Here is a 13416-nt window from a genome sequence, read left to right on the forward strand (position 1 = left end):
GCATTCTGTATGTTCAAGATATTAATTTTTAATAGCAGCTGAATGATCCTATGGCAGGAACCATAGAACCTATTTTCTTGAAAAAAAAAAAAAAAATTAAAAAAAAAAATTCCAAAGTTGTCCTTTCCCTCCCAGTGTCCTAGTGTAGAAAAGGGAAAGTTTCCTGTATTTCAAGCATTTCTTGAGTCTTGGCTGAGGGAAGGGCTTTCTGGCTGACAGGAGTATAAATAGAGTCTCAGGTAAGTCTGTGAAGGGTCATTCCACAGCAAACCCACATGTTTCTTCAATGGCAGTTAGCAGCTTCTCGTATAGCTTGTCATAGCTTTCATAAGGAGGAATGTCTATTCGGTTAAAGCTGTGGAGAGAAGGCAGAAAAGTTTCAGCTATCTGGAACTTCAAGCATCACCTAGCAAAGTTCTGTCACACTTCATTTAACGTACTTGGAACAATGACAAAGGAATACTTAACAAGGCCAACAGAACTTCATATAAATAAAAGCAATCTGTAGTTTTCCCACCTTTACTACTCTGTAACGGATAGCGTTTATTATGTCAGAAAAGGAGGGGGGGAAAAACCAACCAACCAAAGAAACAGAAGACTGCTCAAAATATAGAGACAGCAAATTGGTCTTCATCTATATATCACAACAGAGACCTGAAAAAGTCTTACCAGGTATGAGCTTTCGGCAAATTATTAGTGCTGGCATCAATCTGGTGTATTGTAAATAGTCGTGGGCCTGCAGCACCTGAAAATCCAGACAAGATCTCTACTACTACTGTATTGCATAATATGAAAGTTCTTCGTTGCACTGCAACAACAAAAAAAGTAACCGAAACCACAAAGAGAGAGAAGCTATGCACAAAGAAAGTTGGAATCATAAACAGGCAGGAAAAAATTAAACTCTCAGTGCCTATCAGACAGCTTCCTCCCCTCCACCCACACGATAACCATCCAGTTACTTAAACCATTGAGAGATAAACAAGAACAAAGTACTGATAAGGAAGAATAAAACACCTGTTTTACACAGTGCACTAAATAATTCTAACAATTTTTAATTCAACTTCTCTCACCCTTCTTAGATAGCAAAACTTATGCCGCTGTATCTGTCCCCATTTTATAACAATAGTGGCCAATTCTATTCAAATTCGATAGAAGAGTCACATTACCAACTTATTATAATTTTGTTAAATCAATCTGACTATACAAAGTTCCCCTTAATCTCTCTGCTAAAGACAAGACTGCAGCACAGCAGTCTTTTAGACTTCGTATACGTTGAAGATTTCCCAAAGGACAGAAGAGGTTACAAATGCCCTAACCTCAGCAAAACTGGAATTCTTGCCTGAGTAGACAGACATTAAGGAATATAATCCACAGGGTCAGTCTTTCTTATGGGGACTCTTTGCTGTCAAATAAGAACGTGAGCTTGTTGTGCTGCGTTAGTACAACTTGGTCTAAAACCTGACAACCTTCATGTTCAAATCTGTAGGAAAGCAGGCTTCATTTGCTCACAGAAATACTTGTTTTACTAGTATAGTCATACTAAAACATGCAGCACAGATGAAGTTAAACTGGTATTACTTCCATTACCATTCTCCAAACAGCTCACTCCACTACACTAACAGTATGCACATCAATAGTAGGGTTAATAATTACTTGTAACTATTCTGAGGTGATTAACAGTTACACAGTTTGCCTAAACAAGTCCCTCCACCCTCTGCAATGTTATTTAAACGCTTACCACTTAAAGTACCATACGCTGCTTAAAGTAACTAGGGTCTTAAAAAACTCGATACTCCTGAGCTTTTAATGCGCCTGAACATTTTAGAGCTCAAGAACAGAGGAAAAGGAAAACGAGGGCTTCTATCTGATAATGAAGGGATAATGAAGAATAAACAGAGCAACTGGCTTTTGTACATGGTAGCTGTTAACACAGCATTAGTGTTCTGTTGGCATCTTCTACCTGTTACAATGGTTTATGGTCAGTGTTTCCCCTGGGCAGTTTTCTCTCATCTTGCGAGAGGGGAAAATAGGCAAACTATTGTGTCAACAGAGCAGCAGGGCTGCTACAAGAGAGACCCAGAGCTTCCACTGAAGTTCAGAAGACAGGTCGGTCATTAAGGTGACCGTTTCTGCTGCCTGGGCTGCCTCTGATTACGTCGCTCTTACAATAAAAGCGGTCAGCGTCACGAAGGGCCTCTGCCGTCAGAACCGCAGAACGCTGCATGGTGGCGTTTTCTGGCCCCGGAGCGGCCCGGGTGATGAGGGCTTGTAAAAGGCAGAAATGAAAAAGCAGGCTTCCAGAAAAAACGCAAGGAGAACCTCACTAAGATCTCTGCTGATCAGAACTTCTGGCTAGAGAAGGAAGCGCATAATGGAAACAAAAGAGCCATTTACAGCTGAATAACAAGGTAATAAACAAACGCACACAAAAGACTATTTGCGATTGTTATTCATCAGACCATTAACAACTGCTCTTAAAAAGTCACATTACGGCCAACCAGCCTCATTTTCCGCTAATGTTTCTGTGATGTGTCCTATTGCTTCCTCCAAGTACAGGCATTTACAGTTATAACACGCAGTTATAACACGCAGTTATAACTTCTGGAGAAACATCACCTTGTAATGCCTTGAAGCCCTGCAGAGGCACTCTGGATGAGCCGGTCACAAACTGGAGAAGTCTTGCTCTCCTCTCTTCATCAAAAAACTCCACAGCTTTCCAGAACCATTTCACGATGTTGCTGTCTGGAGTACAGTGTTTTAACCTAGTATTTGCCTTCCAGTCATTAACATCAATTTTTCCCAGTCCACAAATGATGAGCTGTAAATTTAAAATATTAAATATTTCATCACTGATCAATATAAAAATGGTTTTGGAGCTAGCCAAATGTTGAATAACTGATATTGAAAAACTGACAGATTTTATACCAAAGGCAAATTATAACCTCTCACTAATCTTAAGCAATGCAGAAATACAACTTTTTTTTTTTTAATCTTAGTTTTGTACACAATCAATTTTTTACCTGGCCTCAATTCAAGTTAAAAAAAAAAAAAAAAAAAAAATCAACCATTTCATAAGCTCACATGAAAGTGTCTTGACCTGTCAATTAAATAACAGAAGCACAGACTCTACCCATGTGTGAAAGAGCATGCATAATTCACATTTTAACTCAATATTTCTTTCTGGAGCGTAGCTGAGGGCATAGTTTGGCTGGTCCAACTCTGGACCCCCAAAACTAATCTTGTTCCTGTTATACCACACATGTAATACAAATCAGACTTCTCTCCTGCCGAAGAGCTTTCAGCGCTTCCAAAATGGAGATCCACAATGGATCAGTTTAAGCTCAACAAGGATATGATTATTTTCTAGTGACTGAGAACACTGATCTTCCCCTTTCTTATTCTGCATCTGCAAAATTATTCTGGGTTAACAGTATGGCTGACTCACTGCTGTTGAATGAGAATATTCAGGATAAAAGAGCAGCAATCACTGACATTCTAGTACAGTGAAGAGAAGAAAGCATGAATAATTTACCTTATGGCCATTTTATATGGCAAAAACCTCAGCTCCACAGCTAACAGACTGTATATTAGATTTCAGTTTTAAAACAAGCTTGGGATCTATGGGACTTGCCTTGAGAGGATATTGTTTGGATGCTAATCTTGACATTTTGTTGCACATTTGTGGGCGACAGCACCAGACAGCACCTTTCCTTATGCTCTATTTACAGGGCCAATTTAATCTGGCATAACTCAGCTCTGCAAAACCACACAGCTGCCTGACACCAAAGTCAGCACAGCGCACTGAAGGGCTGGGAGCAAGCAGTGGGAGGTGGAAGGCAGCGACAGACTATTTTTCTGGCAGCACTGAATTTAATATCACGGAACTGCACCTTGAGAAATATGCACCACCACCTCTGCTGGAGTAGCACTCTGGAACAATCCGAGGTCCCTGCAGTTACTTCTCAGCAGGTTCAGCTGGGTTTTCAGCTATAGGAGAGGGTATCCTCTTCTACCGCTTCTGCGGTTGCTATGAAATGTCGCCTTGAGAAACACTCCCATAGCTCTCAGTGGAAGGCACACGCAGTCTCAGTGACTGCGTGACCTGGTAACCTCTTACGCTAACTGTATTTCTTGTAAGAGCGCACCTGCAAACCCCTAAAGCACTGGGGATACAACTTCGCATGTTACTCAGTCTCAGCAGAATGCCTCAGGCTTTCATTGTTACACGTGACGACATAACGTAACATTAGTGGACTGACCTCTAACTCTTTCTCATCAAATGTCTTCAGCAGATGTTGTGGGATTACTTCATTAAATCCCTTCTGTAGCGCCAGAAACTGAGCTTCAATTCCTCGTAAAAATCGCCAGTTTACATAAAGTCTGCAAGCAAGTGCAAATTGGGTTTGTGAAAGATGTATTCCAATACAATAAACCTGCAATTTATCCAGCCAAAAAAAATGGCCTTACTGACAGGAATACACACAACACTACTCTTGTGCTACCGCTTAGGAAAAAACCCAACAACATAACACCGTCAATTACTTCAAATAACTAAAAGTTCCTTCCCACCGTAGGAAATACAAAAAATTTTGGAAAGGATATTGATGTACCTGACATATTCCTTTTTGTTTTCCTCTGTCACAGGGATGCTTTTGCCATTGGGTTTCAGTTCATGTTGAATAATTTCCCCGTACGCATTGTGTTCTACACAAAACGTATGGTCCAAGACTCCTGTGATATCATTCTCACTGGTGGAAAAAAATAAGCAAGTGACTCGGGGAAAACATATTCTGCAAATATTTTACAGCCATAATATATCTGACAGACATCACAATTTAGTTTTTCAAATTACTGCTTGGAAGCAAAAGGTGAACATACATTTTTACTATGTTGTATTTTAAAACCATTATCAACGTTTCAGTGTTATATTTTAATAACATGTTACTGTTAATAATAGGCAAAACTAATAAATTAAAATTTATGAACTAAGCACTTTACAGCTCAGTAATAATTTCTCTCCCCCCTCAACATGTTAAGCCTTTAAAGAAGCTGAATTGTGCAAGAAAGGTATTTCTTAAATCTGCCTGAGCAGGAGATCAAAATACACTTCGTTTCTTTTCAACTGGATTTAGGAACGTTATCACATATTAACGGAGACAGAATTCTAACACTGTAAGATATAATAGACAGTACATACAGTATCCAGACTAAGCTGTTATGAAGATCAGGGTCAACCAATTCCATATCATCCAAAGTAATTGGCTTCCCTAGCAACTGCTTATAGAAAGGCAACGTGAAGCCCCCATCAATATAGTGTCCGTGAAACACAGCCATCCCCATTATCCGTCCAACAAAATGGAAATATGATAAGTGTTCCTAGAATTGAAAGAAGAGATTAAGCCATTCAGGTAAATAAGACCTCCAGGTTATATCTGCTGAATATGAAATAAAATTTCAATACAAAGAAAAGGAAAAAAAAACCCCAAACATCCAGAGCTTTTTGGTTTGTTTGGTTTTATACACAGCACATTGAGTATATTCCTTCCAGTCCAGAAGTCTTACTACTAAGAATCAAAATAAACTTGATTTCTCCCAAAGGAAACATAAATCGACATCTTACAGAAAATTAAGAACACATTTGAGAAGTTTCTTTGATCAGTACTAAAAAGAAATTATCATATTATTGCACAAATTCAGTCTCTAGCAATACTAATGTGAGAATTAGGTTCCTAAGTCTAGAACAATCTCCAGATGTACTTAATTTCTACTCAGAAAACGATCATTTACAGAACTCATGTTACCAGTCATACCGGGTTGACTGCAGAGTCTGGGTTGATTTGCAGTGTATAGATATCATCTCGGGAATATTGGAAGAGACCGTAATATGGATTCAACATTTCATGTGACAATAGGTAGAGCCACTCCCTGAAGAAAATAAAGTAATTTGTTGTGTACTTTAGATAAATGCATTCCTACACTGATAATCTTTTCAAAATAGTATGATTTTTTAAATCTTACTGTTAAACATAAATGTGAAGCAAGTTATCTCTGAACATGCTTAGATAAGGCTGAAATCAGAATTATTTTCACTGTCTCAGTAACAGCACAGCCCCTGACAGCTGACATATTTCCCAGCTTTCCAAAATTTTTCTCCAGCTTACTTATTTCCAAGAGAGTTTCTGACTGTGATTCTCCTTCATCCATTACACATTAAGACAAGGCACTATGTGTTCTACTGACTATACTACAGAGATGTTCCGAGTCAAAGCTTTTAATATAAACCATCTTCAGGTAACGGACATACTTAAAGTTTTAATTACATGTTCAGAAATCAGTAAATAATGGTCTAAGAACTGGGAAAACCGTAACACTTTCTAGCTTGGTTTTCCTGTATTCGCGTATGGAAGATGGCAAAGGCTCCACGGCATACAGACTAGAAACAAAGCCCAAGCCAAAAACCACTAGCAGATACTTTGGAAAATAGTGCACAATAACATCTGTAACTTCTTTATTTTAAAGACTATTATTATCATCAAACAATTAGCAGTAACTGATGCAACAAGGCTGTTTTACTAGTTATGGCTAATTAGCATGTTAAAATATTTAGGAATGGATGAAGTGAAAACTCTATCGGCCATTCGCAAACTCATGAAGATACATGCAGCGTAACAGCCTAGGTCCCAGAGGTTACATGCCGTACACCAGCTACAGATGCAGAAGATGGGCTGTTTGGGAGCATCATCTGTACTTTGAAATGAATACTAATGGTAAAAAAATGCAATGCAATGCAAACAATGAATACTCCTAAATGAGTCAACACTCATTTAGAGAAAACAGATCTACATGCCAGAGGTGGGGAATGTTTTCAGTGAAGTAAACCAGCATCTGTGCAATTGGCCTACAATTCCTAACAGTGTTTTAAGGGTATCTTCATATAATCAATAAATGTCACTTTTTATAAGCAAGCAAAAACTAACCTCAGACTACTGACAGACTTTAGTTGCCTACTAACTGCTAGTTTTTAACATTTTGCTTCAAACAGTAGTGATAATTTGCAATAAAGCATATTTTTTTATCAAAGTTCTGCCACAAAGCTGAGTATCTAGCAATATAAATTCTCAGATACCCAAGCTTTATTAACCGAAGAAAAATGCAGTAATTTCAATAGATACCAAAAGCCTGTCTCACATATATGATAGATGTCTGATGCGATCTGTAACAGGCATTTTGATTTATTTACAATAAATTAGTTCTTTTTTGATGCAGTTTTCCCTTTAAAAGACTATCTGAAAATAGATTCTTTTGACATACAATCTGTTAGAGAAACAAATATAAATAAGAATAATGGAAAAAGAAACAGGGCTGATACAAGGCTGGTTTAGGATTCAAAGCATAGGTGTGGTTGGTGGGGCTGGGGTGCAGGGGAAGAGACAGAGGACAGACTGTTTACCTGGCAACACCTCCATAATCAAGACCTTCCTCCCCACGAAATTTTATCATTAATCGTTTCCACAGGTCTTTTGGCCTCATCTTCATGACTTGCCTGTAGGATTCCTGTAAACACATAACACTTTCTTTTATTAACTGCTGTTTACAGACAGGAAGCTACTACCATTTATTAGAAATGAGGGGAGTCTCAGACTCCAAGTCCAAAGGGGATACTGTTTTCCTAGATGTTAACCACTGTTCCTCAAATCACAGACTGTTACTTAGTTTTCTACAAACGTGATAGCACTTGTCAAATAAAACAGATACGTGAGAAGAACCACTTTCTGTTAAATTTCCAGAGGTGTACAGTGATCAGAATTTTCTCTCTCTCATTCTCACAGAACTTACAAAAAATTAAAATCTGTGTCATTAAACTCCTTTTGTTTTGCATAAAGGCTCACAATTTTCGCAGTCTGAAAACCCAAAAGTGGAGCTCCTACTCTGGGTATAACACGTGCAAACCTTCAGGAAGCCTCTTAAGAACAGAAGCATCAATGCCATCCCAGTAAATCTACAGAATTATTCCTCTATCAGTAAGACTTCACCAAGAAAACACAAAAAGAAAGCTGAAAGAGGCAAAACAGATGCTATTTTTTTTAAAGGCATTAAACAAAAAAAGTCTAGCTTTTATTTATGTCCAGTATCGGTGCCCCAATCTTTGGCTTTGCAGAAGAGAAGAGGTAGGTGTGTCTGGGACCCAACATGCTCAACTTAAGTTTTCAGAACATGAACATAATAATTTTCACTGCTGTACAGCAGCCTTTCCTCCCTTTCTTTTTTAATTGATTATGAAGTGATTTGACTGCCTCCAAAGGGAAGACCAACACAATCTTTCTTTGCTGGAAAAACTCTGACAACACAGTGGGGCTATCAAGTTTATGGGTGGGGTAAAAATGCAACAGGGATGGGTGGGATGGGTGATAAAGTTCTCAAGAAGACAGACTGTTCTCCAAAAAAAGCCAATGAATTATAACTGTGTTTAATTAATTCAGCAGAATTATTCTGCTGAATAATGTCACAAAATAAAATGCAGACATCCCACTGTGGGCATCTCTGGTCATTCAGAAGCCTAGACAATTCATAAAATTGGTCTGATTCAGGGCAGGGAAATCAACCAGAATTGAGATAGACGCTAAGTAATCCAAACTCCAAAGATGAATGCTATTCAATAGTAATTTTACTTAAGTTACAATAGATCAAAGATCATTAATAATTGTTTGGTTTTCAATTTGTAACATTCCCTCTGTAACAGACATTAGCGTTCTTATATTCAATGAAGAAGTGAGACAGTATCTTCAAATGCACGAAGTGCTTGGACTCCTTCCTCGGTCTCTGACACAGTCTGTACATCTCCAGCCACAGGGAAAGCTTTCCTCATTTTTCTTCTTCTTGACAGGGTAAGTACATCTACTTTAAGCACACAACTGTTCTTAACATCCCTTTGAAATGCTTCCTCTTCCCATTCGCCACCCGTAAAATTCCAGCTTTAACTCCCGACTTCAAGATTTCATCTAACTGAACGACTTCTTCAGACAGTTACGAACAACCCTCCTCCCCTTCCCTCAATGTTAAGCAGTGGGTCAAATTCTCAAATTACCTCAAAAATCTCTTCCCTGGAGACCTCAATACGACAATGGCCAGCTTGAGGTTGCTGCTGTGACAGCTCTTGCCTCAGGATCTTGAGTTTCTGCACTAGGTCTCGCTTGTACCTTGGCACAGTCAGACACTCTGCCTCATCTGGAAGCTGACACAGGGACACTACCTGCTGCTGCTGCTGGTGTTGCTGATCTTTAAGTTGATTCTGGCGGCTAGAAACAAACACAGCTGTTTGCAGATATTCAAGTCATACGTCCCCTATTTTCTTCAGACGTTTCTTAAAGGTTAAGTCTTTGTAACTAAACTACTTTCAATTTACTATGATTATTACTGTGATTATGCTAAAAATGTCCAGGTCCAGTAAAAAATAAATTCAGAGAGATTTTATCCTGACTAAAGACATATGCTTCTGTCTTTCTTGGCAGCTATCAGTTGTTTTTAGGGTTTGTTATTTCTATTTGTACTACTCCACAAAGTATGTAAAAGGTTATAGCACTATATAATAAGGTATTATCCATACAATTTTACTACTAAGCTGCTGACACTGAATTTCTCAGATACCATTTCCATATTTCCTTTGCATGTTTTGCCTTCCTCCATTTTAAAATTCAGGGATCTGCCAAACCCTATGCCTCTAATCTACAGGCAATACCATAGTCTGTTTTAAATGGCTTGTCTGAAAAAGAGTAAGCTTACAAAAAGATGTTTGTACTGGCAGCTTGGCAAGGACCTTGTCCCTTGTACCTGGCCTAGTCTGGACCACAGGAATGTGGGAGTTCACATGGAAGTAATTGGCACAGATAAACAAGTATTTTTACTAGCAATTCTAAGAGATTTTGTAAATCTAACTTCTTACTAGGAAAACTAAATTAATCATGTTGCAGAGATGTCCTCTCTTGTGTCATTTCTTGTACACAGTGGATATTTTTATAGCTTTTCAGTGTGGCATTTCCAAAAAGCCCAGGATAAAAGCTATATTTTACCTAAACCATGAGAAGAATATCTCTGTGTGGAACACATGAAAATACCCTAAATTTACTGGATAAATAAGAAAGGTTACAATTCAGAATGTTTTCCAGTGGAATGTTAATAAATTAGGTTTTTTCAACATCAAAGACAAAAAAAAAATTAGACGGAACCAAACACAGTTTTAATACACTTTAAAATTTCAGCCTGTTGTCTCTTTTGAAACAAGGTCTAGCAGAAGGCTGTCCTGGCCAACCAAAATTCACCTCCAGCAGGCTTTTACCACAGGAACACTCAGCATTGGCAATTAAAAAAGGGGTGGGGGTGTTCCCAGTTTGCCTTGTGGTTCTGACAGCTATTCTGTTATTTGCAAACCTTCTATTTAAAGCAATTTTGCACAAAGCACCCTCAAGGGAAACTAACACCAGGTGACCAGGAAATCTTTATCAATACTCTTACAAGCCTAACATTTAGAAACCCCTGCAACGGCACACATTGTAGATCACTTCAGCAATAACTCAAAGCTTAACATTAATATTAATACCTCTTTACTGCTGGGCTCTAAGCAGGGAATAATGCACAGAAATCCTACTTTGTTACTATGGCCCAGGATGCAGAACTTCGGAAGTTAGCTTAATTTTGTTAGTTTCACAGTGTTTTGTTGTTTGCTTCTGTTGTTTTTTTAAATAAGGCTACCTTAACTTTATTCTCAAGCTGATCACACTGGTCTTACAATAAACTACAGTTATTTTAAGACATTCCTGAGAAACCAAGTCATTGCAATAATTTAGACACACACTCCATGTGGTTCCAGAATATGGTTCTATGTCATTTGTGCTACATGCGTGGTACTTTCTTTTCACTTGTGCTTAGTTTCAAATATGGATCTCGCTTAAACTATATTTACTTGACACACAAATTAAAGCAAAATCATTGTTCTGTCTTCTGAACTTTCTAATTCCATACAGATGAGCATCAGAAAATACTCCTTGTATATGCCTACCAGAGAAGGTTATAATTATAAACTAAAGTGAGCATATGTTCATACTACCTTTAAGAGTAAAAACAACACAGTCCCCTAAACGCAAAGCTAATCAATATCAGTCTTAAAGAAAATGTAATCTCTGAAATGAGCATGAACTTAAGATCTATGCATCAAATTAAACCCATCTAAAATAGGGCAGTACTAGGAGGAGAAAAAATAAAATGCCATCCTCCATATTAGACTAAAAATAATCAGTGCAGTATTAGCTAAAAAATCTGCAGTGCTTAAAGTAATTAAATCTAATTTCTTAGTTTGTTTTCACAGCTGAATGACTATGGTTCTGTACAGTGCTTTACAGATATAGCTAAGTACTTTTCAGTGCCATAACTATCAAAACCTATCACGAACTCTTGGCCAATATTTTAAAACAGAACTGGGTAACAAGTTTGATTATTTTCATAACTTATAATGTCATCACTAGAAGAACAAACTGCTTTACTCAGCTCCATAGAAAAGTCAGTATCACTGAGAGTAAACTCCTTATTATGCCTTTGAACCTAAAACACTATCACACCCATCCCACCCAAATACTAAACTTATTTCTCAGATACTTTACAAAATGACAGGCCTAAGGCTAACCACTTTTTTTTTTTTTTTTTTTTTAAGAATAAATAAGCAGGTGGGTTAAGGGGCGGGGGGGGCTTTCACATATCCTGTTTGGTACAATAAAAGAATAAACACCAGGAAAGATTTATCAGGCAGCAGACTTTGCTGATGACACTGTTGGTTGAATTTCTGAAATCCTTCCCTAATGAAAGACAGATGTACAAATGAAAAACTTAAGCACACTGTAGTAGTACTTAAGTTTAAAGAAATGCAAAATGGTTCTGCGATTCTGGAACTTGAAAGTCAAATTGGATTTTCCAGATAAAAAGCTAGCTATGTATCTGTCCTCCATGATACATGTAGAACTAGCCACTATGACCCTACTGCCATTTAAAAATAAACCTACCTGTGAAGGACAGTTTTTCAAACATAGTCCAGTTAACTGACTTTTCTACAGTTTAAGAATTGCACTGTTGTAGCTAAGAGGGTGTGAAGTTTTTCTTTGGATAAAAATCTAGATCTGAATTAATTTAATGAACTTTTCTGTGTACCAAACATGAACATGCTCCTCCACTGGCAAGTTTTTTTTCAAGATCATGTTCATTTGAAACTACCAATCTAAATTCAGCTAAAATTGGTAGTGATTTGTTTTAAATTAAAAAAAAAACCAAACCAAACCAAAACAAAAAAAACAAAAAAACAAAACAAAAGCATCTGGATGATGGAGGCTTACTAAAGTTCTGTATAACCAATGTTTTCTCTAACCAAAATACATACCTGTCAATATTTAGACTCTTCTCCCTCTGGGGGTGTTAAGTTCAAATGTATATTGGGCAGACAAAGGCTAGCCAGCTTTTATGTATTACACAACATATGTTGACCTCCTGGATATTACTTTCCATTCCTCTGTTTTGTCTTTTCAGTGCTTGTTCCCATTATTCTTTCTTTTCTTCCCAATGATTCACTTCCTTAAAAGGACTATTCCTCTTACTTACTCCTTGCCCAGGGCTGCATGGCTTTCTATCTAACCAACTCTTCATTGTTTCTTCCACTTAACACCTACTCAATACTTTAGAGGTGTTTCCCAAGAGTATTAAAAGGTGTGAGTATAAGAAACAATAGAGCCAAACTCCCAAGTAGCTTGGACAAACTGATAGCCATGACTACGCAAAAAAGAAGCGTTTGTTTCCTTTTTGGTTTCCATTTTTAGTAGAAAATTCCCCAGTGTGAAATGAATGCTTAGGGAATAAAAACAAGAGCCAGAATCCTTTTGAGTTTCCCCTTCTCTTTTAAAAAGTGCAATATGAAAATGTGGTATCAGAACACTAAGGCAGAAAAAATACAGTTCCTATTTAATTTTATTCTTTTGGTAAAAAAATCTGAGTTAAATTATTGGGGTCTTATTTTAAGAACATCTCAATTAGTCTTACTCTAAAACTGAAGATAGGAGCTGAATTATTTCTCCTTTATTCCAGGAGAATAGCTGGGCACTTGTGCACCCTTGCTTAACTCATCAGTATTTCATACCACTGGCTATTGAATGTGACCTCATATTTTAAAACAAGTAGTCCATAACTGAAAGTAGTATGATGTATAAAGAAAAGGAAAGAAAGTGTCTCTCTTGCTGTTAGAAAAAATTTTATGGGCCAATCTTTTCTACCGGACAGCACTTGCTTCCCCCCCTGCTGCCCCCAACTCCTGGCATCACAATAGCCACATTCCTGCCTAAATGCTGCTGGAGATACTTTTTTTTTCAAGAACAATCAAACCTGTCT

General features: G+C 37.6%; 1 protein-coding gene across 4 annotated transcripts in view; it reads right to left on the reverse strand.

The window, feature by feature from the left end:
* Window positions 1-38: 38 nt before the first annotated feature.
* SMURF2 (SMAD specific E3 ubiquitin protein ligase 2) overlaps window positions 39-13416 on the reverse strand; it is a 65016-nt gene continuing 51638 nt past the window's right edge. For 3 of the 4 annotated variants that reach the window (XM_075518774.1, XM_075518776.1, XM_075518778.1), the window contains 9 exons: window positions 9086-9296; window positions 7451-7554; window positions 5811-5925; window positions 5198-5376; window positions 4611-4748; window positions 4260-4380; window positions 2617-2818; window positions 670-745; window positions 39-355 (listed from right to left, as the gene is read on the reverse strand). In XM_075518774.1, coding sequence (XP_075374889.1) covers window positions 256-355; window positions 670-745; window positions 2617-2818; window positions 4260-4380; window positions 4611-4748; window positions 5198-5376; window positions 5811-5925; window positions 7451-7554; window positions 9086-9296 — 1246 coding nt within the window. In that variant the 3' untranslated portion in view covers window positions 39-255. The remainder of the gene's footprint in view (window positions 356-669; window positions 746-2616; window positions 2819-4259; window positions 4381-4610; window positions 4749-5197; window positions 5377-5810; window positions 5926-7450; window positions 7555-9085; window positions 9297-13416) is intronic. The other variant, XM_075518777.1, reaches the window with a different exon arrangement.

The sequence above is a fragment of the Mycteria americana genome, chromosome 16, assembly GCF_035582795.1.
Source record: "Mycteria americana isolate JAX WOST 10 ecotype Jacksonville Zoo and Gardens chromosome 16, USCA_MyAme_1.0, whole genome shotgun sequence".
Taxonomy (NCBI): Eukaryota; Metazoa; Chordata; class Aves; order Ciconiiformes; family Ciconiidae; genus Mycteria; species Mycteria americana.